This window comes from Mytilus edulis, chromosome 12, assembly GCF_963676685.1.
Source record: "Mytilus edulis chromosome 12, xbMytEdul2.2, whole genome shotgun sequence".
NCBI lineage: Eukaryota > Metazoa > Mollusca > Bivalvia > Mytilida > Mytilidae > Mytilus > Mytilus edulis.
Genome location: NC_092355.1, coordinates 64,661,028 through 64,687,908, shown reverse-complemented (window position 1 = coordinate 64,687,908; position 26,881 = coordinate 64,661,028). Strand labels below are relative to the sequence as shown.

The window sequence follows — 26,881 nt, the reverse complement described above, 5'->3', positions numbered from 1 at the left end:
TCATTAAGTCGCTATCAGTACAAATTGAATCTGATTAGTTGTATAGAGTGTCCTTACAAGTTACCCGCTGGCGTTTGGCATAATAATCCCTGTATAGGGCCAGATGTTGAATGGGGTGATGTGTATTCATACCTTATTGACAGCCCAGGTATTTGCATTCAATAATTAAAACTGATTTTGCTTTTCTGTCGCTTTTTTTTCTTTAGTCTTTAGCATAATATAAACATAGTTACTAAACATTATAAATGTTTATATTTTATTTTATCTACCAAAACATTAAATTATTTTTTTTTCATTGAAGAAAAATCATTTAAGTCAAGAAATAAAGAATTGAGATTTAAAAATAAATGAAAAAATATTGTCAAAATTATTTTTTATTTCTTTTGCTTCCGTGAATTTTGATAAGATTACACCAAGATCATATACTTAAGCAATTTTTTTTTCTTAAATCAGTTTTACATATAATTATTGATATACAATTTTCCTGAACTTCTAAAATATGTCTTCTTAATTTATTCAATGTTGTAATAGACAGAATTATTTGAATTTTATAAGACACTTGTCAAGCGTGAATTGAAAAAAAAATGTTTTGGTGTGGGAAATTAAAATAAATATTTTACTTGAATAACTTGTCTGTCAAATTTATCTCAAGAGAGAAAAAATAACAACCATTAATCTAAATCATACTTAAGATGATTTTTTTCTTTCATAAAATTAAACTATAAATTGCCAAATATGTAGTGAAAGTGATTTTTGAAATAGAAAAACAAACAAATTTCAATACAATATTTCAATATTTACGGACCTTCAAATAAATGGTTGATTTGCTATTTTATGTTTCACTTAGTTAGTTCTTATTATCATGGATAATTTATGTATTTATAATGACTCTTTATTTAAGTGTACAAAAATGTACTTTTATGATTATGATAACTCTTTATTAGATCAAGTTTAAATAATAATAGGGGAGGGGCATCTGGTGTCTGTTAAAATTTCCTAACAGGTAATTGATGAAGTTATTTTAACATTACAGGCATATCCCCTGTTGTTCTGTTTTGTTTATTAATCTGTTTTTGTCTTGAATTTACCTTTCAATGTGAAATAAATTTTACAATACAGACATCCTGTGTAAATCAGTCACCTGCGTTGTTGATTAAATCTAATTCGGTAATTGGCAAAATTCTGTATATTGGTTTAGTAATAAAAAAAATATTGATTTGATTGATTTAAAAAAAAAGTATACGACAATAAAATAGACAAACTTTTGCCCCTGCATATTTATAAATGGACAGACTGAAACAATTTTAGACTTGCTATAGATAGAATTTTGGAATAGGAAACTGTTAATTACAAGTGGCTTTCACCAAAAAAATCTGAAAGAGTAATAGTTCTCGCAGGTCATACATATCTCAGTTAACTGTTCAATTTTAATCTCAAGACTTTTGGTGAAAATAGTCACTACTTTCAATTGTATCACCAGAAACGTAGTGTTAATACTAGTTATTGATTCAACTTTACGCACTCTTAAACGAACACAATACTTATAAAGTTTTTGTAATTACAGGTGTGTACAAAAGGGAAAGCATGAAAGCCTTCACAAGCCTAGAAGAACACAATTTCTTTATTTATGGATGGCTTCAAACAGTATTTCACTACTTAACAGAAAACGGTGCCCCAGATATCCTGAAAGCTGATGTTAAACCATCACAGAGAGTTAATGAAGATCCACATCACCCATGTGTTGCAGTTAGTACTAGTGGAACTGTTGTTGCAGCCCACTGTGACTGCATGGCTGGAAAAGCATTTACTTATGCCATTTTAACTGGCTTTATTCTTTCCATATAGCTTATTGCACATTTATTTGAAAATCAAATACATAATTAATGATGTTGATGGGTTCATAAATACATACAGGTATCAGTCCAGCGAGAAATATTTCGTCTTTGCAATTTACAAGAATCAAGACATCAATCTATTATTTTAACATTAACAATAATATTCATATCAATTTATTATTGTCTGCATTTGTAGACTCTATTTTCCATCTACCTTTCAGGTATACATGTGCAATTATAAAGAAATGAACTGAAAAATAATTATAAATTTGAAAAACAATATAGATCATCAGTTTTTTTAATAATTTCAATAAATATTAATTTCAATGTTTCTTTTATTAGGTTATCAGAGGTATGTTCCCATGTTACAGCACTCCTGTTTAAAATTGAAGCAGCAGGCTGACTTGGTTACATGGAATACTGATTTTGTTAAGAAGGTTTTACCAGACCCCATTTCCAAAACCTTCTTAAAGTTTTACAAAGCAAATACTGTTTTGAAAGCTAAGTCTCGTAAAAGAAAACGTACCCGGAAATTGACACCAGCAAATGATAATCAAAAGCAGCAACTATTAGACTCACTAAAAGGATGTACAACTAAACCAATTGTTCTAAGCACATTTAATGGGTATTCAACTGACATTCATTGGACAACACCAATAGTTAATATCCCCAACATTCCAGCAGCACTCAAAGACTTATATCATCCTGATAATATTAAGCTTAGCATAGAGGAATTATATGATAAATGCAAAGGTATTTCTGACTCTATGGCAATATCATATGAAGTGTCAAGGTATATATGTGACTAAACAAAGCCTAGAGCAGCTCTATGACATGGTATGACCATCGTGTAGGCCGAATTACATCATCAAGAGTGCACAATGTATTAGATAAAACCCTTGAAAATCCCTCAACATCTCTGTTGAAGAAAATTTGTGACCCAGCACCAAAAGCATGTACCAGCAGTTATTTGGGGACGTGAACACGAAGAAAGTGCCCTTAAAGAAAATCAACAAGTAATGTGTCATAACCATCAAAACTTGTGTGTAAAGAAAGCAGGTTTTTTGATTGATTTAAATTATCCATTTATTGGTGTCAGTGCAGATAGAATAGCAACATGTGACTGCCATGGAAGTAGTGTAGTGGAAGTGAAATGTTCATACAATTATAGACTAAGTCTACTTCCTGAATTTCTTGCAGATCTCAATACCTGTCTTACAAAAGACCATGAACTGAAAAAAACTCATCAGTATTATAGCCAGGTTAAACTGCAAATGTATGTGCACAACATCAACACATCTTTTTTGTGGTATGGGGTGAAAAATTCACTGTTGTCAGCAATGTAACCAAAGACAATAAATTCATCAGAACAATGCCTAAAGAAATCACACATTTTTGTTATTAATGGAATTACACCTGTACTTCTTACCAGAAAGATTTCATCACCAACAGAATAGCCTACATCAAATGATTAATTATTTTGTATATGTCAGACGCATGAAGATGGCAACATGATAGGTTGTAATAACCAGAACTGTTAAATAAGTGGTTTCATCTGGATTGCATTAAGATGAAAAGAGTGCCAAAATTACCTGGTACTGCTCCTATTGTAAAAAAACAGTAGGAACCTACATGTATTTATATACATATATATGTAAAATTTATGTTATTACAAATAGATGATGCACATAGTTCCAAACTATTTTCTTGTTTTAAAATCTTATTTTTTGTTGTTGTTCTATATAACTTTACATTGTAAACGTTATACAGACTGTGATATTGTAGACTTTTCTTTTATTGTCCTAAGCATGCATGAAATATTTACCACTGGACATTAAGTAGCCAGCAATCAAAAAAATATTTTGTCGAATTAATTTCTAATTTATGTAGATTTTGATCAGATAAGATGTAGGTATAATGTGAAAAATGCAAAATCAACATATTGATCAGATAAGATAATTACATAATTGTGTTTTAATTGTACTAACAAATATATTACATTAAAACATCTTCAGTTCAGAGTAAAATATTTCAGTTTTCTGAATATACAATTCAATCACCAAGATTAGTTAGGGATACACACACTCTAACAATTTTGTCAATTGACGTAAGATTCTTTAACTTCATCATTCAAAGATTTCACTAAAACAATATTCAAAGTCCCTTTCAAAATGGTTATAACGTTTCTTCATTACTCCAATACAGCCCTTGGATGGTGTTAACTTCCCAAAAAACCGTGTATGGTGTAATGGTGTATGGCATATGGTGCAATGGTGTAAGGTGTATGGTGCTATGGTGTATGGTTTAAGGGGAATGGTGTAATGGTGTATGAGGAATGGTGTGATTGTGTAATGTTCGATCGGGAATAGTGTGAGTGAACGGTGTACAACAATTCATTTGTTGAAAAGAAGTTCTTTTTATTTTAATTTTTCGGATTGTAAACATAAACAATAATAATAATCTTAATATTTGAAATCTAATTGCGTTATGGGTAATTTCGGATCGTGTAGATAGAATGGGAAATGGTGTATGGTGTAATGTGTAACGTGTATGGTGCAAAGGTGTAACGTGTATAGTGTAGTGGTACAAGGTGTATGATGTAATGGTGTATGGTGTATGGTGTAATAGTGTATGGTGTTAGTGGGAAGTTTACAACATCAAAGGACTGTAACTCTTTCAATATGAATTCTTACATTTGATATCTTTCGTGAGGTTTCAACATCTTTGGGAGTGATAATAACAGATAACAGTAACTTAAATCTTAAAATCAGTACGGTCCAGGACCAATACATTAGATCTTACTAGATAACTGGTTGTATGGACCTAGCTAGGCCTTTACAGAGACTTACATATATATACTTATATAAATATTCCTTTAACAAAAACAGGAACTAGTAATTTTGTTCGGTTTTAAGTTTTCAGTTTTGAACGTACATGGATCTTTTGTACAAATTACACTTTTTACATCTTTTGGTACAAATCGTATTGGTTTCATTGGGGAGGGGGGTCTCATCCTAGACCCCGCTTACTGTTTAGCTAGAATCCCGTATCAAGCTTTTCGTTGCCATAATAGTAATTTCCCGTGTCCCGCCGGAATTTGTTTCTAGTTTTTTCGTTTAATTATTCGACTTTCACATGTCACGCTTTAAAGAAATCGACCAATCCAGGTATCCCTAGTTATATGTTTTCCTTTTGTGTGATATTAATAATTGCTTAAATTTGCATATTTCGTATGTATGGGGATACTGATCTGTGTACCCCCTGTGTAGATGTATATTATATTTGAATAACAAAAATGAAAACATATGGCCAAGGATATATCTGATGAGGATCATATTTAAAACAAAAATCAAGGGAATTCGATGGATAATTTTTTGGGCTTTTCTCTTTTTTTTATTTTTAAGAAAATGAAGGCAGTGACACATTATATTTATTTGATATATAGAGCACTTTTTCCTGAAAAGCAATTTTAATATAAAAAAAACATTGAAGCACAAATGTTTACAAAGTCAAAACATAAATTATAATTAGTTAGAAAAATGTGTACAAAGTCAAAATACAAACTTTAATTTGCATGATTTATACACATGTTTTGTACAAATTAAAACTTGTACAATAATTATTCATCTAAAGACATTTTCACAGACAATGGAATTTATTACAAAGAATAATAATAATGTTTACTGGAATGGTCCTTTACCATATGTTTATAAGATGTATGTTACTGGAATCCTTCTTCCAATACGTGACCTTCATATCACCAGTGGAAAGATCTCAACAGTTATCAGAAGATGTGGTATGAGTGCCAATCAGACAACTCTCCCTCTAAGTCACAATGTTCAATTATCTTCAATTTCTACTTAAGATTCACAGGCACTTGTCTTAGAATTGTTTTTCTTATATACATGTACCTTAAGGTATATGGGAACAAAAATTCTGAGACAAGTGCCTGTGTTAAGATTTGCTGTCAAAATGCTAAAATTCAAATTATCAATAACAGTTAACAGCAAATACAATCTCACAATAACAGATAACAATAAAAATAATATTCCTATAACAGCTAACTAGGAACAAGACAATAACAGCTAACAGCAAATAGATTTTCAGAATAACAGATAAAAAAAATTTAAATTATCCCATAACAGCATAACAGCTAAACCCATTGCCCTCCTCTTGGATGCAACGATGTATCTTCTTCACATGATTATTACCTTAGTTTTTTTAATAAATAAATACTAATATATATAAACAGAGGATGAGAGAAAGTCTAGATAAAAGCCAAAATGCATTCTTTCGATGTCGTCGGATCTTTATGAATAAAACAACACTGAACACAATAATTCTAAACAGAATCGACAGAGTTTTAAACACGGTCCGCCATTAATCTCAGTAAAACAGTATTGTTTATGTCATTATACTACATGCTCATATAAATGATTGCTTGGCACCTTTTGTTGGTTGTAACTTGAAGACAACTGTGGTTCCATACGGAATCTTAAAAATCCATGCACACTTTGTAAAGAGACTACATTTAATAGATGTTTACTATTCATGTCAAATATCATAACTGGACTACAAGACAACACGTGCAAGATTGCAACTGTGGATTGCTGATATACTTATATTGCACACGGTTAAAATAAACAGCTTTTATTACAATGCAGAATGTCTGATAGCAAAAGTATTCTTTTAAATAAAAATAATCGCTCGCCTTCACTTTTCAAGCTTCGTTTCAAAAATTTGTAAAATTGATTTTTTTTGTATTAAAAATTTCAAATCGTTCGCTCGCTCGCCCCAAATGTTGAAGTCGAACAATTTCATAGAACAAGAAATTGAATTGGTGTGACCTTATCTATAATTTATAGACATTTGATTTTTTTTTTATGAAATAGTGATCGTAACAAACTCATAAATATGATTTACTTGTGGCCAATCCATTAATTACTTGTGAGTAAATGAATTATTTTTTAATATATACAGACAAGAAATCCAGAATTTGTTGTTAACGCTAATACGGTCACCGTGCAGACATGATACTTATTAATACGAGCATGTCTGATTTATATATTTGCAATTTTCTATATATCAATTAAAGAAATTTCATGTCTTCTATTGTCCTATAGTCAGATTTTGATTCGTTCATTCAACGGAAAGCCACAACGTAATGTGTATAAATGAAATTCATAAGTTTGTTGATGCCGTATGCACAGGCAATAATATAATTAAGGTATGTAGGAATTTGTTTTCTAAGACAAGAACCTGTTAAGGTATATAGGATTTTTTTTTCTGAGACAAGTGCCTGTGGCCGTATAGACAGTTTTACTTCGATAATAGGAAGTGAGTGAGACATAAATAGTACTTTTGGATCTGTAAAGTAGAACAAGAAGATAAGGAAGTGGTACATATATACTTAATCAGTTTATTAACGATGGAAAATTGATGCCTTTTTTGTAACATTTAATATGTTAATTGACCTTTAAAGAATTATGATCAAACGCATCACACAGTGCGCAAAACACATCACACAGTGCGCAAAATACATCACAATTGGTGCACAACATGCGTCCTGCCTGTGTTTCATTTAATAGATGGGTGGTATGGAACAGTCCAATTTAATTGATTATTAACACACCATATGTAGTTTTTCATTCTGTGGTTAAAGTTTTAGAAATTTTCATATCTTTCTTACTATCTAGGTTTCTTCCAAACTACGACAGAAGCTTGTTTATGATCATAAGATAGTATCCAGAAGTAAATTTTGTGGAAAAAAAATGATTTTGCTGTGTTTAACTTATAGACTTAGTTTTTCTGTCAGTTAACATTACATTCACTATGTGGTTAAAAATTCAAAATTTAAATGATTTTCTTTAATTATCCTGGATTTACCAAACTTGGACAAACGCTATTTTTCTCTATTTTGAAGCGTTTCATGTTTTCATGTCGTATTTTTTTTTATTAAACAGTCGACTCTAGTGGAATATAAGGTACTGTTTTTTCTCATTTTTAAAGGCCGTATTGATAATATTGATTATGTTTTGTTGTTGATAGTTGTCTCCTTGATAGCCATACCACATATCCTTATCTTTATATATAATGTAACTTGATGTCAGATATTTCGGTTCTACTTCTTTTATTATCATTCAAATAAATTGTTATTTTCTCAATTATATGTGTATATATTTGTCTCTTCATTGTTCTTGTCTTATAAAGTTTAATAAATATTTAACAGCCAGTGACAACTCTACAGCAGATCTATCATTGTTGGGTCGGTGTTTAGACGAGTTGTATATACATAATGTTCACAGTCATGTATCACCATCACTGCCGATGGATAAATGTGTTGTCACTGGCTCAGACCTACTATAAGTATAATTAATTTCTGTGACTGTATCTTACATTAATTTGTAGGATTCTTTACCATAGATAATTTAGCTGATCTGTAAACATAACATCTCCATGCCTAATATATCACGTACTGTAGTACGACGCTAGATTAAAACTGACGTGGAAAGGTAACACCCGACCTCCGAAAGCTTCATTTCTATGAAGCCCAGGTGGTCGTGTGGTCTAGCGGGACGTCTACAGTGCAGGCGTTTTAGTGTCACGATATCTCAGTAGCATGGGTTCGAGTCCCGGCGAGGGAAGAACAATAGATATGCGAACGCAAATTTACAGATCTTACATTGTTGGGTTGATATTTAGACGAGTTGAATATGTATTTATATAATTTAATTTAGAATGTAACGCGTCTTCTGATTAGTTGACGTTATTTTGTTATGAGCCCATAGACATAATTTAGTCATGTGACCGTGACGTCATCAACGTTTTTTCATGGTTTTCTACGGTTTAAAATGGAATTTAAAATTAAATTATTAATATAAGAAATGACTGTAATATTTTTTCTGTCTATTCGAAATAACATAAAAAATGTGGTGCACACTGCTAAATAACCCGCTACGCGCGTTATTCAGTGTGCACCATTTTTTATGTTATTTCTTCATAGACAGAAAAAATATTACAGTCATTCCTTAAATAAACAAATATGATGTACTTTAAAAATGTATCCCATTGTGGCTTACATGGCTCAAATAGAATAAAGGAATAAAATGAAGTTTAAATTGTCCATCATCATAAAAATTGTTATAGAAAATAGAAAATCCTGAAACGGACCTTTAATTTTAAATAAAAGGGTCTACCTACTATCTATTTACAGGGGAATTTCTGAAAATTCTGAAATCTGAAATGATGAATGTTAACCTTTGTATGCCCCGCTGAAGCAGACGTGGCATTAAGTGTTACCCTTTCTATCTGTTTGTACGTTCGTCCGTCCGTACTTCCCAAAAGTTGGTATCCGTTCTCTTATTTTAGTTTGCCTTTCCCAAATGTTGTTTAACTTGCATACCATTCTTATTGCCACATAATACAGAGCAATTTGAAAATTGGGTGGCGTCACCTTTAGCGTTTTGGAGTTATATGCCTTTATAAACATAACAATAATTGCATTTTTAAAATTCTTTGATATGTCCCTTTAGAATTTTATAAATATGATATGCAAGCGGTGGGGGGTGGGGCGGGGGGGGGGGCATCATCTGTGTTCCACGGACACATTCCCCATTTATATATTTGTTTGCCTATTATCTTGAAAACAATAAAAGAGAAAGAGAAACATTTAATTTAATAGATTATCAGCAGCACTAGATCTTCTTCGTCATAATCGTCAGCTGATTTTTACTTTATTTTTTTTGCCTAATATCAAAAATACCATATTATAGCAGAAAAAAAACTAGAAATTCAAAAATTATCAACAAGACACGATTACAAATAATTTAACATGGTTAAGGTAGATCATAAGTATAGACTTTTGAGACATAATTTTCTCATAATTTGCTAAAATAAAGATTTTACTATGCTTTTTTTTAAAATATAATAAAAAGGATGGGTTGCCGTGCTATTTTACAATCATTTATATCAATGACCTTTGACCTTTGAACAAATTTACGGTTATTTAATTGCCAATGGTTTGCACATCATAGTCATTCAATAATAATTACTTTTTGTGGATTATTTTTTAAAAAAAATGGCTACACTTTAGAGGTAAAAAGGCAAAAATGACACATTTTTGTTTCCATAGCAACCATCCTAGAACTCAATTTCCCAAACATTTTGTCATAATTTTTTTATAAGAAACATTGATACTTTTCATTCATAACCACAGGTTAAATGGAGGTGGATGCAAAAATGTCTATTTTGTTCATACAAAATGTGTAAAATTTGTCTTCTTAACTATATTGAAAAAATGACCTCTGCTTCTGCGTTTTTGACAATATTCAGCCAAATTATTTTTTATATATAACATTGCTATTTTATTTGTTAAGTTTTATGTTTCTAAAAAATATTTTCAAATATCATTAAATAAAACCTAGTTTTGATTACGAATAACTGTGAAGAAGTGTTTTTTTTTCGGTGATAAATCCTATAAATTTGCGGGAGATCTCATTCACTTGGTTGTCATGGCAACAATGACCTAGCAACTTTTGGGTGGGCATTTTTCAAACTTTTTTACTTGATCAAATGTTTTGGCTAAGTTTTATGAAAATCGGCGACTATGCTTGCCGGCCCCCCTATATAAAATGGTTGGTGGTTACAGAAAATTGCTCTTAAGGTGGTATGGGAGTCTAAAATAAAAATGATAGAATTTGTTCATACTTTGCCAAAACGTAGTAATCATTGATATATCTTGAAAAATATAATAAAAATGATAGGTCACCGCGCATTTTTTCAAGCTACAGGACGTGACAAAATGACACATTTTGTATGGATTATACAGGGAAAAACACCATTTTGTTATTAGAAACTAAACAAAATGATAGAATTGTTAAATACATAAGGAAAAGATAGCTTTCAGACAATGCTTTGAGAGTATCAAAAGAAAAGATAGGGTCACCGTACGTTTTTTCCGGCTAAAATACAAAATAGGAAAATTCCATGTAGAATCCTTCAGAAAATGCACTGTTTAAGATTTACTTCCCCTTAAAATGCCAATTTAAAAAAAAATAAAAACCACCAAAAATAATCAACATTTGCAGAGAGAGATATTTAATAATTATAAGTTATATTCTTATAAATTGGTTCTTTTAAATGAACAATCAATTTAAAAACTTCATTCCTGCATCAAATTTTGCTAACTTGATAGAAAATCTGGACCTTTGGTTCTCTGTTTTTTACAATCCAAGATGGAGGAAGACACTCATACCACCTTAATTGTTTGCTGTTTAGTATTAAATTTATATTAAGATCCATTTTGTGACATCTTGTACTCAATTTTATTTGGCAATCGCCAATGGCAGTCAGCAGGGTTAAAGAACATCAGTTGTTCGACCTGTTAGTCAAATGCGTTTTATTTAAATATACTTCTTCACTTTTTGGTCTTTTGGAAAATGTTGTTTGTGCTGTATTTATACCCTTCTACAACGAAATTTGTTTTACATGCACACGTATAAAAATTGCGGTTTTTATCCAACGCAATCATAGGTTTAAACGTAGTTTTGAATTTATACTCGGATAAAAAGTGTAACTACACTACCGTTGTCAAATCTGAAATATTTACAAATTTAGACCGCTCAGTGCTGTTTATTTGGAATTCTTATTGACGCAATTTTTCTTATAACATCATAATTGTCGACACCGTTAAAGCTCTAGAATTGTGCTGGTTCATATCGCACATTATTATTTTTCTTTAAAGCATATATTTGAACTCTCTGATGTAAGTAGTCATATAACCTATGTCATGTTTAACAATTTTTTAGAATTGTGCAAGCGTCTTACCTGATGATCGGTTTGACTTTTTTATAGTATAAATTTCAAGATTGTAACAGCTTAATCTAAGTAGACTGATATTTGATTCATTCAACATCACAATCATATATACCGATGAAGGATATCTATTATCCGAAATATTTATAAATAACTACATTTATAGTTACCTTGTTTTGTATTTGGAGTTGTTGTGTACACTTTTTTAGGCGTTTTAATATAATTTATTTATTGTGTACAGTACATGTATCGTTACTCGTAAGCCCTCGTGGGGAAAATCGTTGACTACTATTCAGACGTTATATATATATACATATATACGTTATATATATATATATATATAATAAAAACTATAACACAAATTCCGTTACGTTTCGGCCATTACGGCCTTCTTCATTGGAATAAATTACAACATTCGTTGTATACATACATTTGTATATATATAATAAACAAAAATTAAATTCGCAAACTACATTTCACATCAAATAATAACAGTTCGTTAAAATATTGTCACTAGCGCTTTCATGCCTTCTGACAATCTTCAGACGACGTTTTAACAATGTCCTTGACGACACTGCCGTTGGTAACGTTTATTACGTTTCAATAACGGTAAGGGGAGATAAATCAAACGTGTTTACGTAGATCCGTTTAATTTTGGCTGAAAGTCCTTTATAAAGTGTGCTTCCTTTGCCAGTCTTTTATATTTCTTCGATTCGTTCATTTTATAGAACGGATATACGGTAAATTTTCCACTACTGCACGTTTCGAAATGTTCGCTCACATCTTGCATGTGGATGGATCTCGTATCTGTTGTCTGTGAACACGGACTCTTTGACAAATTGAATTACCAGTCTGTCCGATGTACCATATATATATATATATACAAAAATTTGCGAAAGCAAATTTACAGATCTAACATTGTTGGGTTGATGTTTAGACGAGTTGTATATACATTATGTACACAGCCATTTATCACCATCATTGATGGCGATCCGATGGATACATCTGTTGTAGGGTTGTCACTGACTCAGACGTACTTATGAATATAATTATTTTCTGTGACTGTATCTTACATTAATTTGTAGGATCCTTTACTATAGATAATTTAGCTGATCTGTATCAATAACATCTTCATGCCTTATATATCATGTACTGTAGTACGCCGCTAGATTAAAACTGACGTGGAAAGGTAACACATGCCCACCGAAAGCTCTTATTTTTGAGAGCCCAGGTGGTCGTGTGGTCTAGCGGGACGGCTGCAGGGCAGGCGATTTGGTGTCACGATATCACAGTAGCATGGGTTCGAATCCCGGCGAGGGAAGAACCAAAAATTTGCGAAAGCAAATTTACAGATCTAACATTGTTGGGTTGATGTTTAGACGAGTTGTATATATATATATATATATACAACTCGTCTAAACATCATATATATATATATATCAGTCTAAAGATATAAGATGTTATAATACGAAAAAGTTGTTATTAAATCGTGTAGACAAATATTTCGGCTCAACAAATGGCCTTCTTCAAGTGTCACAAGTTTTTATCTTTAGACTAATACAATGTTTTCCTTATCTGCCTATTCTAGACGATCCGGTACATAGTAAATTTGCTGGTTGGTCGTTTTTATAGACTTTTATATATGATACATTTTAATTACAAAAAATGTACAATACAAATGCTTCAATGAAAAACGTATATTATTTTGAATAATTAAACATAAAATTATTGTTTGACTTTTTATTTCTGTTGGTCTATTTTGAAGAGATGAGGGAATATATATATTCCCTCATCTCTTCAAAATAGACCGAAGAGATGAGGGAATATATATATTCCCTCATCTCTTCAAAATAGACCAACAGAAGTATAAAATGTATCATCCGCAAGAAGGGGCGTAACTCCTCATATCAGTCTGACACACTAAAAGGATCTTAACCCGATCTAAAAGTTTTGAACGTTACTTTTTATGTTTGCTCTGAATTTGTCTGAAACTGTCTTAACATATCTTGTTTAACAGGCATATACTTCTGTCTTATTTATTTTGATTGAAGAAACTAAACACGACATATCTCAACAGCGTCTTAAAATCTGAAAAGTCGTCATGATTTTTTCCTAGCGGTAAATTCAGTCGATTCAGATATGATAAGACCAAAATGACCGTTTCAGACTTTAAAATTGCTACTAGTGATTGTTACTCTTGATAAGGCATTTTATTGAGAACTAGATGGAAACGGTGGGTCATTGATTTTTGAATTTATTCAGTTTGATGACTTATTTGCAAGTATCTCTTATGAAATGTATATGTTGCACACAAATGTAAAGTATTAGCATATTAATATAAAGAAAAGGAACCCCTCGTATATGCTATAACCAACAAACTTTAATAGTGCAATGCAAACAATTGAGTGCATTTGCATACATGCTGGTTATCGAGATTGTGCAAACTAAGTTGTTACCGAACAAGTTCCGGATATTCATGTGTATACCATTTATAGAAGGGAAACATTTTATAAAGAAAAACAAACTTCTCAAAAAATATATGTTTTAGATATCAATTGCTATGATGACTTGAAAATGACAAAAAGCAGTTTCTTAGGAGATAGGTAAGTGTTTTTTTTTTATGTCTCAAATTATATGTCTTCGTTTTGCTCAATTATTGTTATTCAATAATCTACATATATCTATATATATTTAGTATCGCTCGTTGAATTTATTTTAAAAAAAACAACATAAGTTTAAGTTCTGATGATACGCAAGTGAATATATATTCCAAAGTTTTTATTTCTAAATACCAATACCAAATTGATACAGGTGTATCAGATATGCTCACGACGACAAGTTCCAAAGATTTAAAATGCTACATACTTTTAACTTCTGTGTAATTCATATAAGTAACGTCGATAAAATTATCATAGATTCTGCTAGCTGTAACTTAGGAAGTAGAAATTATATACAAAACTATGCGACATTAAAATGTGTATGCGTTTTATTTTATAGGTATAATATATCACGGAAAATTAAGATCGTTGAGTTAAACAACTACAAATACAACATAAACAATGTTCCTACAAGTAAGTTCAAACCTGATTAAAAAAATATTAATCTAAAATAATAAAGTAATTCTAAGACAATATAATCGATATCTATTGCGTAGCATTGTGTAAATCTTCATAGTTACTTAATTAAAAGACAACAGATACAATAACAAAAGAAAACATACCCAGCTATGCATGCATAATGCAAATCTTAACTCAATCAAATGACACAATTGGGAAGAGGACAAAATCGGAAAAAAATACAGATAAGTAGAATATACTGATATCTAAGATTTTAAGACCGCAAAGACATATCGCTGATTAATTGAGACCAAAACACATCGCATCGGCCATTCAATTCGTGGTGGTGAATGTAAAACTTATGAAATGTTAATTGTTCTTTTTCTTTACTCCCTTGGGGCAGTTTTTGAATAAGGCCCTTGTTTACGAAGTCCGCATAGTGTTAACATTCATGAGCAAGACGTATGAGTTGAGATAAAAAAAAATCCCATACGACGGAGCAGATGTAACTGCTGAGATATGTGAAATTGGCAATTGGAAAATCATCTCGTTTGTCATAGATTCTAGCTTGAAATTTCAAGTGAAAAAACAAGTTAAGTCGCAGACCTTTTACTTTCGATAGTATCATTCAAGTTCACTGGATTGTATGTAATCACTAATTGTTGTGTAAGTTATTGATAGACAGGACATCAATATATCTGAAAAAGAAATTGGAGAACTTGGCAATACGATTGCTTTTTTGTCTTTGAAAGGTATTTGTGTAAATTCATATTCAAATGACTACAAAAACAAATCGTCCAGTAATGATACACAATAATTCCTATTTGAATACCGATTGTGTGCTGATATAGAAATCCACCAAACCAAACAAATATGTGGTCGATCAAAAATACCAGCACTTTGTTAATATCATTTTCGTTGTACTTGCTGTTGGAAACAGAGTCATTCTTCACAAAGTAAGATTTTTCAAACAGACGGAAGAACTGAAAATAATTAGAAGAATCTTAAATATTTTCAACGGATAGATCAAATGAAGAATATAGTAAGCATATTGATATATCAACCAAAGGGATCGACCAGAATATGTGGAACATCCTCAAAATGAATTAAATTATGTAAATGTTAAATCGTTAATTGATATGCGTTTGAGTTTTTTTTTTTTTTTAGAATTGCCGTCATCAAAAATTTTGCTACATAGAACACACAAACTGAACAAAACATTCAATTGATCAGAATTTATGTTTCATACTATCAGTTAGAGTTACCGTCTTTGGTAGTAAAATTATACATAATTAAAAAATGGACAATAACAATGCCGTGAAATACAAAACACTTTCATTACCTGTTTTTGGTATTTTTGCAGCTGAATATCGCATCGAAGCAGCTAAATGGGTTATGATATTATCATTTGCATACTGTGAGTACTTTAAAATATAGTTTGGCAGAAGTATGTGCAAATTGTATTCAAAGTTCCACACCAAAGAAGGAATCTTGCATTGAATAATACAAACAACGCTGACAAGGACTATTTATGGTTGTATCATGTATTTGGTGCATGCCTAGTAGAAAATGCATTTGATTTAGCTATTCTTCCAAGGAATTGACGATCGTTTGTGTTACAAAAAAAGTAAAATAAGAAAAAAAATACCGACCTTCAAGAAAAATTCAAAACGGAAAGTCCCTAAACACATGGATGGCAAAATCACAAGCTCAAGCACATCACATGAACGGAAAATAACTGGCATACTCCTGACTTTTTAAAAAACACTATTGTCCTTAAATAAAAAGAGGTCATGGCCGTCATGCTGGTAAAAAAATTTCTGTCAATTGTATTATATTGTCAATTATGGCATAAAAATATAACTGAATTACTACTATATAGAATAAGATAGTTGTTAAACAGTTAAAGGGTAAATATTGTCAGTTTTGATTAATTTTACGAGTCAGTCTGTCTAAGATGAGAAAACTGTTTGATTTTGGTGAGGATTAAATTACATTTATTTGAATAAACATACTTAAACTATTATTTGCGAAGAACAAGAAATTTACTATAATTATTGTTCAATTAAATACAAATGTGTGATTCATCATAACATTTTTTTTAAATAACTGTAATCGTCAATATGTCAAGCGGAAATGACCAGTTGGTCAATTAATTTTGATGTTCCTTATCATTTCATATTTTATGTCAATGTATCCAGGTTACGATGATAATCTGCGTTAACGGGCGTTTACTACAAACAATAAACGCGCGTTTACTTATTACGAAAATAGAAGACGCGCATTTTCCCACGTTAACGCGGAGGTAAACGGGAAAGTAAACGCCCGTTTACTCTTTACAAAATTAGAAGACGCGCCGTTTTTGCGTTAACGCGGAGGTAAACGCGAAAGTAAACGCCCGTTTACTTTTAATGTCTACTGCAATTTCGGAGTTAACGCACAGTTAACGCGGCGTTTACGTGAAGTGCACGCGAGTAAACGCCGCGTTAACTTTTTCGGCCCGTCTACATGTAATGCTTGGTCTGCACCCAACTGTAGTTACAAATACAAGGTAATTTTTTGACTCGTCATACAGTACATTGACACATCCTTTTTTGTTGTTGTTTGAAATATATTTAAAGGAAGGCAATACTTTATTTACATCGGGAAAAGATATTGCCAAACACATGAATAAGCTAGTTGAGACTTTTTGGAAATCTTCTTCAAACAATTCCGAAGAATATCTTAAGAAATAAAACAAAGAAAAAAATAAATTGATATTTAAATAAAAAAAGGAGGAAAATTACAATCAACTCTTTTCAATAGAAGAACTAAAAAAATCTTTCATGATAAAGGTTTTGGTCCCGGTAATGTCCTGATAATAATGCAATTTTTCTTAACCAACAAAATATCATACGGATCATATTAATCATCGACCAATTGGTCTTACTACAGATGGGTGCAGTCCTCACCTGAACAACAAGTTAACTTGATAACCAGTCATTTGGACTGGCCAAAATTAACCGTTCATATCATTTTAGAATGCTCTGACCAGTCCTAGGAACAAAATATAGTTAACTTGAAAAGCAGACTTGGTCCTAGGACTGTTTTTATGTCTGCCAAAAAGTTAACTTGGAAACAGGTCCGCTATTGATATAAGTTAACTTCGAATCAGTCCTGCCATAAGTTAACATAAGTTAATTTCGAAACCAGTCCAGACATAAGTCAACATAAGTTAATTTCGAAACCAGTCCAGACATAAGTTAACATAAGTTAACTTTGATTTGAAATTTCCGATCAAAACCAGACCTGTTCTCAAGTTAACTTTTGACAAACCATACCTGTTCTCTAGTTAACTTTTGTCAAACCAGACCTGTTCTCAAGTTACCTTGTAACCAGGACCGCTCTACATCGATTAAAAAAAATTAATATCTTTGTTTCTTGGTATAAACATCGAAAAAAGTGTAATTAATACTTATATGATATAAACACGATTTATAATTGAATGCAGATGGGTGCGGTCTTAACCTTGACAAAAGCAGAAGGTTCAGTAAGACCCCTGTTTGGCCCCAACATATAGCAGTTTTACAAAATTGTGAAACTGTAATCTTTTAGCTATTTACTGGAAAGTTGAATGCTTCTACATAAATATGGGTTGTTTTTTACCATACAATGCACATATATCGGGTACAAGCATCATAAAGTCATGCTTAATTACTGAAATCTTCACAATTTCAGCATTTCAGTTAAATTTTAGACGGTTTCCGTCTTAAATGAAAGTAGCCGCATTCTTGTTTATTTATTATATTGAAATGTAAGTTGTATTTCCTGATAATACATAACATATATAAAGTTTGAGGATGAACACGGATGCGGCCACTTTCATTTTTGACAAAGACCATCTGAAAAGTGACGTTGTTTGCCATATTTGATAGATTGTTCATATTTAAGCTTGAATCGGAGAGTTTTTAATTACTAAATCAGTTAAAATCTTTCAGATAAAATAATTGAATCAATTGGAATAGACACTCAAGTGATTGAAAAGTGTCCAAAATCTTTTGTTAGATGAACCTAATATTTTAGGCTAAAATCAGCCCTTACTGGACATACTCCTTTAACTTGGAGCAGGCTTGTTGACTGCTTTCTAAGTTAACTTGAGAATTTTTAAGCAGACAAGCAAGTTAACTTCGTCGTTGGTAGACCAGACCTACGGTCTGCTTTTTTAGGACTGCTGCAGACCTATCGACAGGTCTGCTTATGACAATTTATTGTTTTTAAGAGTTTTCATATCAGACTTGAGCTTTGATTAAAATATGCAATTACATTCGCATGGTTTTCCCCCGTATAGCAAATTTCTCTACTCGCTGATACTACTAGTTATTATACAACAATATTATTTTTCTTTTTTATTTGATATATTCTTATATACGTAAAACAATGGATATACATGCACATAGAGCTATCATAAAGAAAATGAAAGTTTGTATTTTTTTTTTTATTAAAAGGCGGAAAGAAAGGTTATCCTAACGCATCGGAACAATATTCTTATATCGTGGGATATGAACATCATTGTCGACGTTGCTTCGTTTCAAGTTTTTAACCGGTCTCTTCCTAAATTTATACATGCATAGATATTTCATTTGTATCTAACTTGTTTGCATTGGATTTACTATTCTATCTTCCGCAGAATATTCTAGCGAAAACTGCACAGTGTCCAGATACGTACGGTGTGGTAAAACTATTAACAATCTCGTCAAATTCGTTAGATTTGTCGAGAGATTTGTGCACTTGAATGAAATAGTTGCCACTTGACGTTTAACTACAAACAAAATCAATCAACCGACATAAAAGATTAACAGTTTACTATTCTCAATAGAGAACCTCATATACTTTGTACTATAAAGTGCAAATGAATTCAGACATGTCAGTGTTGGTACTTGGATGATGCGGCCTAATAGTTTTGTTTAACATACAATCCTATCAAAACTACTGAAATTTTGTTACGTATCAATATTTTGAATTAACATGATAAAAGGAGGACATTCTGGCACCCTGAATAGATGCGAACAAAAATGTGTTGTTATTGTATTGCAACATTGCTGTCCTTGTATTGTACATTGAACTCTGACACAAAAAAACATGGCTGATTTACTATGCGGATATACATTGTATATAAGTTAAAAAATTAAAGTGCACATATGATCAAATAATTTTGTTGTACAAGTCAGCATGGGGTATCAAAACTACTGAAATTTTGATACGTATCAATATTTTGAATAAAGGGAGGACATGCTGGCACCCTAAATGTATGCGAATACTACATGTTGTTAATGTATTGCAATATTGCTGTCCATTGTTTTATACACTGAATCCTGACATAACAAATATGGCTGATTTTCTATGCGGGTATATAGATTTATAAATTAAAGTGCACATATGGTCAGTTTTGGTCAATGCGGTCAAATAATTTTGTTGTATAAGTCAGCATAAGCTATCAAAACCACTGAAATTTTATTACGTATCAATATTTTGAATAAAAGAAGGACAAGCTGGCACCCTAAATTAATGCAAACAAATTTGTTGTTATTGTATTGAAATATTGCTGTCCATTGTATTATACATTGAATCCTGACATAAAAAATATGGCTGATTTTCTATGCCGGTATATATATTTATAAATTATAGTTAACATATGGTCAGTTTTGGTCAAGGCCGTCAAATAATTGTGTTGTATAAGTCAGCATAAGCTATCAAAACTACTGAAATTTGATTGCGTATCAATATTTTGAATAAAAGGAGGACAAGCTGGCACCCTAAATTAATGCGAAAAAATTTGTTGTTATTGTATTGCAATATTGCTGTCCATTGTATTGTACATTGAATCCTGACATAAAAAAATATGGCTAATTTATTATGCTGGTATATATATTTACCAATTATAGTTCGCATATGGTCAGTTTTGGTGAATGCGTTCAAACAATTTTGTTGTACAAGTCAGCATGGGGTATCAAAACTACTGAAATGTTGATACGTATCAATATTTTGAATAAAGGGAGGACATGCTGGCACCCTAAATGTATGCGAATAATACATGTTGTTAATGTATTGCAATATTGCTGTCCATTGTTTTATACACTGAATCCTGACATAACAAATATGGCTGATTTTCTATGCGGGTATATAGATTTATAAATTAAAGTGCACATATGGTCAGTTTTGGTCAATGCGGTCAAATAATTTTGTTGTATAAGTCAGCATAAGCTATCAAAACTACTGAAATTTTATTACGTATCAATATTTTGAATAAAAGAAGGACAAGCTGGCACCCTAAATTAATGCAAACAAATTTGTTGTTATTGTATTGAAATATTGCTGTCCATTGTATTATACATTGAATCCTGACATAAAAAATATGGCTGATTTTCTATGCGGGTATATATATTTATAAATTAAAGTTAAAATATGGTCAGTTTTGGTCAAGGCGGTCAAATAATTGTGTTGTATAAGTCAGCATAAGCTATCAAAACTACTGAAATTTGATTGCGTATCAATATTTTGAATAAAAGGAGGACAAGCTGGCACCCTAAATTAATGCGAAAAAATTTGTTGTTATTGTATTGCAATATTGCTGTCCATTGTATTGTACATTGAATCCTGACATAAAAAAATATGGCTAATTTATTATGCGGGTATATATATTAACCAATTATAGTTCACATATGGTCAGTTTTGGTGAATGCGTTCAAACAATTTTGTTGTACAAGTCAGCATGAGGTATCAAAACTACTGAAATTTTGTACGTATCAATATTTTGAATAAAAGGAGGACATGCTGTCACCCTAAAATCATGCGAACAAAAATTTGTTGTTCATGTTGTTATTGTATTGCAATACAGTTGTCCATTGTATTCTACATTGAATCCTGACATAAACATATGGCTGATTTTCTATGCGGGTATATAAATTTACACATTAAAGTGCACATATGGTCAGTTATCGTAAGTGGGTCAGCATGAGGTATCAAAACTACTGAAATTTTGTTACGTTTCAATATTTTGAATAAAGGGAGGACATAGTGGTACCCTAAATGTATGCGAACAAAAAATTGTTGTTATTGTATTGCAATATTGCTGTCCATTGAATTATACATTGAATCTTGACATAAAAAATATGGTTGATTTTCTATGCGGGTATATATATTTTAAAATTAAAGTGCACACATGGTCAGTTTTGGTCAATGCGGTCAAATAATTTTGTTGTACAAGTCAGCATAAGGTATCAAAAATACTGAAATATTTTGAATTAAAGGAGGACATGCTGGCACTCTTAATGTATGCGAACACAATTTTTTTTTTTGTAATCGTTTTGCAATATTGCTGTCCATTGTATTATACATGGAATCCTAACATTAAAAATATGGCTGATTTACTATGTTGGTATATAGATTTACAAATTAAAGTGCACATATGGTCAGTTGTAATCGATGCGGTCAAATAATGTTGTTGTGCAAGTCTGTCTAAGGTATCAAAACTACTGAAATTTGGTTACATATATTGAACAAAAGGAGGACATGCTGGGACTCTTAATTTGTGCAGACAACATTTTGTAGTCGATGATGCTTTCATTTTGTATAACAAATTATCTCCTTATATTAACATATTGCTGATTGTGGCTACATAGATCAAGGACGTATAACTAACATCTTATATACGTCCTTTGATAGATATACATAATAAAGTGCAAATATGGTTGAATATGATATAGGTAATGGAATATATATTTAGTGCCCATTATCATAGTATCCAAGATTTTTTGATTTATAGATTGGCGATCATTGGCAGTTCACAGATAAATTTAAATAACAAGCAATCGTTTTATGCGTACTTTATTTTCAAATATTTGTATTTAATCCTGTTTATATAACCATGATAACGGAAGTAATAATTTTACTTTATTTTCGATGTTAATACTACGAAACAAAAATATTAAAAAAATGTTTTTAAAAAATCGCTGAGAGCGGTCCTGGTTACAAGTTAACTTTAGTGTTTAGCAGACCAGTCAAAAGTGAACTTGGGAACAGGTCTGGTTTCGATCGGATTTGTCAAAGCAAAAGATAACTTATGTTAACTTTGTGTCAGAACTGGTTTCGAAGCTAACTTCTGTTAATTTATGACAGGACTGGTTCGAAGTTAACTTATATCAATAGCGGACCTGGTTCCAAGTTAACTATTTGGCAGACATAAAAACAGTTCTAGGACCAAGTCCGCTTTTCAAGTTAACTAGATTTTGGTCCTAGGACTGGTCAGAGCATTCCTAAATCCGGTCACAGGTCAAATTTGACCAGTCCAAATGTCTGGTTATCAGGTTAACTTGCTGTACAGGTTAGAACTGCACCCATCTGTACATGTATTATTGTAAATAACAGGAATAAACATTGCTAGTTATATTTTATCCGTGATCTGTCGTTATATAAATTGAAAAAACGATCTTGGTTACAATGCTAACGAGCATTGGATATATATTCCAATACCTATCAAATTCAACCGTATTTTCACTTTATTAAGTCAAATCTATATAGCCGCATAGTATATATCAGCAATATTTTAATGTCAGGATAGAATTTATAATACAATATGAAAGCAATATTGGAACACATGACTACACAATTTTGTCTGCACAAATTTAGAGTACCACCATGTCCTCCTTTTGTTCCATCTATTGATACGTAAAAAAAATCCTTAGTTTTGATACCTTAGGCTGACTCCTACAACAAAAATTTTTGACTGCATCAACCAAAACTGACCATGTTTGCACTTTATCATGTAAATGTATATATCTGCATAATAGTTCAGTAATATTTATGCCAGAATGTGTTGTATAAAACAAATGATAGCAATATTGAAATACATTGACTACAAATGTTTGTCCCTAAATATATTCAGAGTGCCAGCATGTCCTGTTTTTATTCCAAATATTGTCTCGTAAAAAATGTCATTAGTTTTGATACCTCAGACTGATTCTTATACCAAAATTATTTGACTGCATAAATCAAAACTGACAATATTTGCACTTTATATTATAAATCTATATACCCGCATAGTAAATGAGCCATAATGTGTATGTCAGGATTCAATGTATTATACAAAAAAGATACCAAAGATACCAAAGGGACAGTCAAACTCATAAATCTAAAACAAACTGACAACGCCATGGCTAAAAATGAAAAAGACAAACAAACAACAGCACACACGACACAACAAAGAAAACTAAAGAATAAACAACACGAACCCAACCAAAAAACTAGAGGTGATCTCAGGTGCTCCGGAAGGGTAAGCAGATCACGTGTTGCTTATGCGATAACAAATCCGGTAAATAGTCTAATTCAGTAGGTCACATTCATGAAAGGGAAGGGGATTGTAGTTACGACGTAAGGAACATATCCGATATCATTAGTGAAACGGTTCTTCCATAACAAATGACAGCAATATTGGAATACAAAAGCTACTAAATCGTCTCTGCATAACTTTAGAGTGCCAGCATAGCATGTCCACCTTTTATTCAATAGATTGATACGTAACACAATACCAGTAGTTTTGCTACCTCAGGCTCACTTGTACAACAAAATTGTTTGATCTCATCAACCAAAACTGACCATATTTGCACTTTAGTCTTTACTTTGTAAATCTATATAGCTGCATAGTAAATCAGCCATGTTTTTTATGTCAGGATTCAATGTATAATACAAATGAAAACAATATTGGAATACAATAACTACAAAATATTGTCTGCATTAATTTAGGGTGCCAGCATGTCCTCCTTTTATTCAATATATTGATACGTAAAAAAATTTCAGTAGTTTTGATACCTTAGGCAGACTTGTACAACAAAATTATTTGACTGCATCAACCAAAACTGACCATGTATGCACTTTACTTTGTAAATCTATATAGACGCATAGTAAATTAGTCTTATTTTTCATGTCAGGATTCAATGAATAAAACATTTGACAGCAATATTGGAATACAATAACCACAATTTTTTGTCCACATAAATTAAGGGTGTCAGCATAGCATGTTCACCTTTTATTCAATATATTGATACGTAACACAACTACAGTAGTTTTGCTACCTCAAGCTCACTTGTACAACAAAATTATTTGACCTCATCAACCAAAACTGACCATATTTGCACTTTAGTCTTTACTTTGTAATCTATATAGCTGCATAGTAAATCAGCCATATTTTTTTTATGTCAGGATTCAATGTATAATACAAATGAAAGCAATATTGGAATACAATAACTACAAAATATTGTCTGCATTGATTTAGGGTGCCAGCATGTCCTCCTTTTATTCAATATATTGATACATAACAAGATTTCAGTATTTTTGATATCTCAGGCTGACTTGTACAACAAAATTATTTGACTGCATCAACCTTAACTGACCATATTTACACGTTATTGTGTAAATCTTGATAGCTGCATAGTAAATCAGCCATATCTGTTCTGCCAGGACTCAGTGTATAATACAAATAACAGCATCATTGGAATACAGTAACTAAAAAACTTTGTCGGCATAAATTAAAGATGCCAGCATGTCCTCCCTTTATTTAATATATTGATATGTAACAAAATTTAAATAGTTTTATACCTCAGACCGACTTATGCAACAAAATTATTTGACCGCATCAACCTAACCTGACCATATTTGCACTTTGCTTTGTTAATCTATATACCCGAATAGTAAAGCAGCCATGTTTTCTATGTCAGAATTCAATGTATAATACAAATGGCAGCAATTTTTGAATACAGTAACTAAAAAACTTTGACGGCATAAATTCAGGGTGTCAGCATGTCCTCCTTGTATTCAATCTATTGATATGTAACAAAAATTCAGTACGTTTATACCTAAGACCGACTTATACAACAACATTGCTTGACCGCTTCAGCCTACACTGACCATATTTGCACTTTACTTTGTTAATCTATATACCCGCATTGTAAAGCAGCCAAATTTTCTATGTCACAATTCAAAATATAATACAAATGAAAGCCTTATTGAAAGACAGTAATTAAAAAACTTTGTCGGCACAAATTGAAGTTGACAGCATGTCCTCCTTTTATTCAATATATTGATACGTAACAACATTTTAGTAGTTTTGATACCTTAGGCTGACTTGCACAACAAATGACGGCATCAACAAAAACTGATCGTATTTCTACTTTATTGTGTTAATCCATTTTAGCCGCATACAGTACTTGCAACCTTAGGCGTTACTGTTGGACGTGAATTGGACTGATCGGTGAATGATTGGTGACGGATGTTTGACTGATCGATGTCTGATCGGTGATCGGTGAACCGTAGAATCCGTCAGATAAGTCAAATAAGCTATGCGAGAGTTACCTTGACAACGGTCAGCGATCGATCAGTAAATTAATTTGATGCACGGATCGGACAGATATGTATATATTTAAAATGTTTATGTAAACCGAACTGCACAGTGTTTGCATTCGATGAACGCGGACCTCTACGAAGACACATTTACTCGTTAATTTACAAAAACAAATAAAAGTAAAAATAATATAACATTTAAGATGCTTAGACCTTTGTTTGCGTTGTTTAAACGTGTTGTTTTAACTATTGTTTTGAATTACCTTATTTTTTCTTTTGATGAAAAGTAATACAATTTTATTTCTAATTATTTAAGCAGTGGCTAGTTTGCCGGCTTCGGCAAAATAGCGATTTGTATAGAGTTTTGCTATTTTGCCGGTCTTAATTAAGATTAAAATAGAAGTATAGAAATTAAGTATAGAAAAAAATATAGAAACATACACTTTAATAAGAAATCTCTAACAACTAAAACAGACTCTATTTTAAAAGAGTAAAATCCATTTTATTCCTTTTTATAATCTTTTTCAATATTTACCATAAATTGAATGCAGATTTCACAAAGAAACAGACAATTTTTACAATATTCCATGTTTTTATTCTTATAATTTATAAAATTTACATTTAATATTCGGGAAATTTCCCAAAATATGATAGTTTTAAAATATATTTGTGGTAAAGATGTATGTGACAACTTTAATTTTGGGAAATGTCCCGAAATCATTTTCAACATTCTTATTTATATCATATATGTTGACAAAGCGTGTTGAAAAACAGATCTAGATGCAACACATGTCGGGAAAAATCCCG

The 26,881-nt window shown here is 31.4% G+C and overlaps 1 protein-coding gene across 1 annotated transcript in view; it reads left to right on the top strand.

The window, feature by feature from the left end:
- The window catches only part of LOC139497771 (uncharacterized), a 293,518-nt gene that overhangs the window by 66,380 nt on the left and 200,257 nt on the right, over nt 1–26,881 (top strand). Inside the window, exons 5-7 of the mRNA XM_071286006.1 lie at nt 14,197–14,251; nt 14,646–14,719; nt 16,068–16,121. Of these exons, the coding sequence (XP_071142107.1) occupies nt 14,197–14,251; nt 14,646–14,719; nt 16,068–16,121 (183 nt within the window). The remainder of the gene's footprint in view (nt 1–14,196; nt 14,252–14,645; nt 14,720–16,067; nt 16,122–26,881) is intronic.